The sequence below is a fragment of the Helianthus annuus genome, chromosome 14 (genome assembly GCF_002127325.2).
Source record: "Helianthus annuus cultivar XRQ/B chromosome 14, HanXRQr2.0-SUNRISE, whole genome shotgun sequence".
Taxonomy (NCBI): Eukaryota; Viridiplantae; Streptophyta; class Magnoliopsida; order Asterales; family Asteraceae; genus Helianthus; species Helianthus annuus.
The window spans coordinates 120,592,764-120,598,517 of NC_035446.2; the positions used below are offsets into that span (position 1 = coordinate 120,592,764).

Sequence of the window (5,754 nt, forward strand, 5' to 3'; positions counted from 1 at the left end):
AATCATTTAAACAAACAAAGCTATAAATAAAACAACAAAATCATTAAACTACAAGTCTAGAACAACAAAAAAATCAAAAAAATATAAAAAGATTAAACCCTTACACATCTATATTTTCTCCTAATCATCACATAAAACAAAATAAATAAATAAACCATACTAGTTCTATATTGGAATTCTGACGTAATATGGCACTACAAGAACAGGGCACCTTTAGCGGCGACGGCTGTCGCCGGTATTGACCGCTTTTGTCGCCGCTATTGACTATTAGCGGCGACATGTCGCCGGTAAAGCATCGCCGGTATTGCTCGGACGCTATTGACTGACTGTCGCCGGTATTGATAGCTGTCGCCGGTATTAATGCTGCACTTTTAGCGACGACAGATGTCGTCGCTAAAAGTGTCGCCGGTATTGACTTTCGTCGGTAAAGGGTGAAGAGCAATAGCGGCGACACATGTCGCCGCTAAAAGTCTATTTTTTTTTAATACAGCAGCTGTATATACAGCTGCCCAGCCAGTTTTACGGCCGAAAAAACAAAACCTGCCTATTTTCAAACAACGCAAGCATACGCAATGAACATAATCAACATATACTAAAGGTAATATAATTAAAAACTACGTTTAAGTCGTACATTATATCCTACAACGTTTAATTAAATCCAAAGCATACATTAAAAACAAGTCACTCATCGTCATCGTTATCGTTGGGTTCATCGTCGGATTCATTATCGAATAAGTTGTCAGAATCGTAGCCTTTTGACTTTCCTTTTCCTTTTCCTTGTGAAGCAAGATAGTTGTTAAGTTGGTTCAAAAATGACGGGGTTTGGAACAAGCTGTTAACAAAATCCTACAATAATAGATAGCAAAACGTATATTAGCATATTAATTAACGCTACCAACATATATTTAACAAGGAAACATGCGTTCGTTTGTCATTTTTTAAATTGCGCAGTTTACCTCGGAAAAGGGTTCTTGCGTCCGAGCTTGCGAAGACGACATGTTAGATGACGAGTGCGAGGACGTGTTGGAAGAAGGTTTAGGCCCCATCCCGCGGTACCATCCTCGCCGCTCACCCAACGCTTCCTGATACGGGGCAATTGGCGGACCCTCACCGCTCCATTGACTTGTGGCCTGTTGTATGTTCCGCTGTATTTTACGAAGATGATTAAATATATGTGTGTGTATATATATATATTTGTTATAGAAAATAATACTTAAAAGAAATACTTACGTAATTTTGTTCAGCAACCGGATCAACCCAATTCCCTTGATTGTCCGTGTGGGTTTTAGCATACTTAGGTACCCAATCCATATCCTGTTTAACATTAAACTTAGATTAGACATTAAATAAACAAAAGCTTACACACACGCACACATACATAAAACATTACATTTTTATAGGCGGTGCTACCGTACGAAGATGTCCCCCCACGGTATGGGAATTGTTGTTTCTCGCGTACTAGTGTGTTGGCCTCGCTTCTTTTAATGTATTTAGCTTCCCGGAAACCTTCAATGGCTCTCAACCAGTTATCATAGGGCATATCCTCGGGATGGAATGCCCTTGCACTCTCAAGATCATTGTAACCTCCCTTGCTCTTAAATAATTTTTTAGCCTCGTACTTGCGGTCAGAGTACCGCTTCATAAGCACAGCCCTAATGCCACCCGTCAAGTTTTTGGCCTCTATATCACGTTCCACTTCATCAAAATTGAAATTTTCCTACAAATTAAATAAAAAAGTTAAAATATCATATATAAATTAGATTTGCATGTGCTTAAATATTTGATAAAATTTTATGCATATAAGTTATTTACCCGTAAGTGGTTCATGAGGGCATCCTTGTAATGTTGTTCAACGTTATCCCATCCAATTTTATCGAGGGGGATGGACCGCCACATATACAGGCCGGCCTCCCGTGAAAACATATCCCTTGTTTTACCAATAGGGGTATACGTCACCTGCCTGTCAAACGTAAGCGATACAGGCCCCCCCGCTTTTACCAGACGCCTTAGTTTCTCGTTTTTTGCTTTCCCCCTAACCCTCTTCGGGGGAACCGCTGCAATTAAAACAAAAATAATTAGTAACAACATTTATAATATATAAAATATAAGGACTACAAAATAATTTAGTAAAAGACTTACCGTCTGTCTCATGTGTGCCACGAAATCCACCAGGAGGAATCGGTGGATCACCAGCGCCGTCACCCCCATGTCCCCAGGGGGCCACATCAGCCATCAGATACGCGAATATCAACAATATCGAAAACATACTCCCTATAAAGTTACAAATGTTACAGCATGTGTATCTAATACAAATTAAGGGAAAGTACAACAAGTGTAACTCAAATTCAAATAAATATTTCAAACAAGTGTTAATCAATTACAAATCAATAAAAATTACAATAACTTTTCTTTTAGTCAGACTCCACATAATCGGGATCATCCTCATCATAAGCAGCCTCGACCTCATCAGAATCAGTCTCGACTTCAAACACTTCATCGACGGTGGCCGTTGGGGGATCAACTTCAATTGAAGGCTCACCCGCAGTAACATGAGAAGATCCAATTTGAAAGTATTGGGTCAAGTCAATGACAAGTGGACAGTCAGATGAAGAGTTGTTGTCAACAACGTCACTATCTTCTAAGCGTTCGCCAACATTTTGAACCTTATTGACGCGGTCATCACTTAATGGCCGATCCTAAATTCTTCGATGATTAACATTTTCGACTACCCACCTATGTTTATTTTTTTGGTTTCGATACATTTCTTGGATGAAGAACACTTGTTTGGCTTGCGAAGCAAATATGAGTTGATCGTCTTTGTCCCATTCATGTTCAGTGCTTATACTGGTGATATTATTGTCATGGTTTACACCCCTTTGAGTATCAAACCACTTGCACCGAAATAGGACAGTGGAATAATCATTTGTATAACGCAACTCAATAATTTCTTCTAATTGGCCATAAAATTTCACACCGTTCTCTCCAACCACTTCCACCCCAGAGTTTTGCGTTGCGCATTTTGCATCACGTTCAAGTGTCTTAAACCTAACACCGTTGACTATGCAAGCAGTGTAAGTGTAAGCAGTCATTTTCGCACAAATTGAAAGAGCATACAACTCCGGGTGGAATTCTGGAGAATTTTGTGTTTTCATCGAATGGACCTAACAAATATATAGTAATAATGTTTGTTATATATGTATTACCTAGCAAGTATAGAGTAATGAGTGTTATATATGTATTATACCTTATGGAGAAACCATCCCGGAAATTTGGTTTTAAGATCATCATGGGGATGTGTATGTTTGAATTCACTACATTGATGACAAATATAAGAAAGGAACGAAAAATACCAATTAACAGATTATGAAATGTTAAAGATAGAAGCACTCACTTCATGTACTCCCTAACTTCTGCGCAGTTTTCGAGGACAAACCATTCCATCTTGCTTTTTTCGATGACTGATAGATATTTCTCCTTTCTTGCGCCAACATAACGACATTTTGACTCAAACACCCATAACTTTCTTTTTTCAACAACGACATCATCGTTTCTATCTGGGCGATTGAACTTAGTCTGAACATCTTTAAGGTACATTGAACAAAATGTTAGAGCTTCTTCAAACACATAACATTCAGCTATACAACCTTCAGGCCTTGCCGGGTTTTTAACATAGTTCTTTAGTTTTTTCATGTACCTTTCAAATGGATACATCCATCTAAAAGCTACTGGACCTCCCGCAATCGCTTCATCAGGTAAATGCACAAGTAAATGAACCATAATGTCAAAAAACGCAGGTGGATAGATCATCTCTAACTTGCATAAGATGGTAACAATGTCATCCTTTGCTTTCTTCATATCATCCACCGATAGTGTTCTAGAGCAAAGTTGCTTAAAGAACATACAAAGGTCTACTATTGGTGTAGATATATCTTTAGTCAAAAGCCCTCTAACCCCAATCGGTATTAAACGTTGCATGAGGATATGACAGTCATGAGATTTCAACCCGGTAATGTTAGCATTGTTATCTGTCACCCTCTTACTGATATTCGATCCAAACCCATCTGGTAATTTAACATTTTTTATAAACTGACAAAAAAGTTTTCGATCATCGGACTTGAATGAGTACTTTGGGTGGGGACTTAAGAACTTGCCACCCGATTGTTTCAGCCATTGTGACGGCCGAATGTTTAGTTTTTCCAAGTCAGACCGCGCATTTGGCGTGTCTTTGCTCTTATCGTTCATCAGAAGAGTACCGAGCAAGCTGTCGCACACATTTTTCTCTATATGCATTACATCTAAGTTATGTTTCAGCTGCAGAGAAGACCAATACTCAAGGTCAAAAAATATGCTTCTTTTGGACCAGTTCAACTCGAAATCTGACCGGGTTATCCTCCTACCTCCAAAATCTGGATGCTTGCCTGGTAGACGATTAATTAAACGACCTAGTTGAGCTTCTATGTCAGCTGGGCTAAACTGTCTCGGAGGGTCTCGTGTCTCGGGTCTCCCGTTAAAGTCGAGACTTGTTCTCCAAGGATGGTTGGCATCTAAGAACCGGCGATGGCCAACATAAGCACATTTACCAGTTACACGTATTGAAGGAGTGTCTTGGTTACAAGTTGGGCATGCCATGTAGCCTTGTCCGCTCCAACCTGATAGGCTACTACGGGCTGGAAAGTCATTTATGGTCCATAACAACGCCGCCTTCATTGTGAAGTATGTGTTTGTTGCTGCGTCTTTAGTACGTACACCTGTCTGCCACAATTGCTTAAGCTCATCCACTAACGGTCTAAGGAAAACGTCCATGTCTTTCCCCGGTGATTTAGGGCCAGGAATCAACAAGGTCAACATGAATGTGGACTCTCGCATGCATAGCCAGGGAGGCAGATTATATGTGGTGAGTATAACCGGCCACGTGCTATGAGTCGAGGATCCACTACCGTTGTTAAAGGGATTAAAACCGTCAGCTGCAAGCCCTAAGCGAACATTTCGTGGCTCCATCGCGAAGTTTGGGTACTTTTTATCAAAGTCTTGCCATGCAGATCCATCAACTGGATGACGCATAGTCCCATCTTCCGATCGTCCGGTACTATGCCATATCATATCTTTCGCTGTGTGCCTTGAACAATACAAACGTCGTAGTCTAGGCGTCAAAGGAAAGTATCGTAACACCTTACGAGCCACCTTCGTGTCTTTTGTGTCTTTATCGACCCATCGACTCTCATTACAAACGGGACAATTTTGCAAGGACTCGTGTTCTTTCCAAAAGAGAGCACAATCATTTGTGCACACATCTATCATCTCATATGCCAAACCAATCTTCTTAAATGTCTTCTTAGCTACATAATACGAAGGGGGAATCTTGTTGCCTTCTGGCATTGACTCTCGCAACAACGAGAGGAGTCGATCTACTCCTTCATTTTGAAAATGGTACGTATCCTTTATATTCAAAAGTTTTGCTAAAAAGTCGATAGAAGAAAACTTAGTACAACCAGGATATAATTCTGTTTCAGCTTCCTTTATCAGGTCTTCAAAATCATCAACAACACCGCTACTATCTCCATTCGAGTTCTCTTGGTTAAGGTATGTATCTTCTTCCATACGCTCCCCCCTAATGTCTTCAATAACGTTTACCATACCGTCTTGTGGCGCAACATCGTTTACTTGTGCAATTGGAGTCGTGTCCCTGTGATAGGTCCACGAAGTGTATTCCTTCCAAAATTTGTTAATACGCAAATGGTATTTCATTTCTGCCAT

The 5,754-nt window shown here is 40.1% G+C and overlaps 2 protein-coding genes across 2 annotated transcripts; both read right to left on the bottom strand.

Moving 5' to 3' along the window:
* Positions 1-573: 573 nt before the first annotated feature.
* LOC110909208 (mitochondrial distribution and morphology protein 12) lies at positions 574-1,288 on the bottom strand. Its single transcript, XM_022154238.2, has 3 exons — positions 1,231-1,288; positions 957-1,145; positions 574-846 (listed from the first exon to the last, which is right to left on the bottom strand). The coding sequence occupies exons 2-3, from the start codon at positions 1,044-1,046 to the stop codon at positions 682-684; spliced, it is 255 nt and encodes an 84-aa protein (XP_022009930.2). The 5' UTR covers positions 1,047-1,145; positions 1,231-1,288; the 3' UTR covers positions 574-681.
* A 2,099-nt stretch (positions 1,289-3,387) lies between these two features.
* On the bottom strand, positions 3,388-5,754 carry LOC118486543. Its single transcript, XM_035983059.1, has one exon. It carries the CDS (start codon positions 5,752-5,754, stop codon positions 3,388-3,390), a length of 2,367 nt encoding a protein of 788 aa, XP_035838952.1.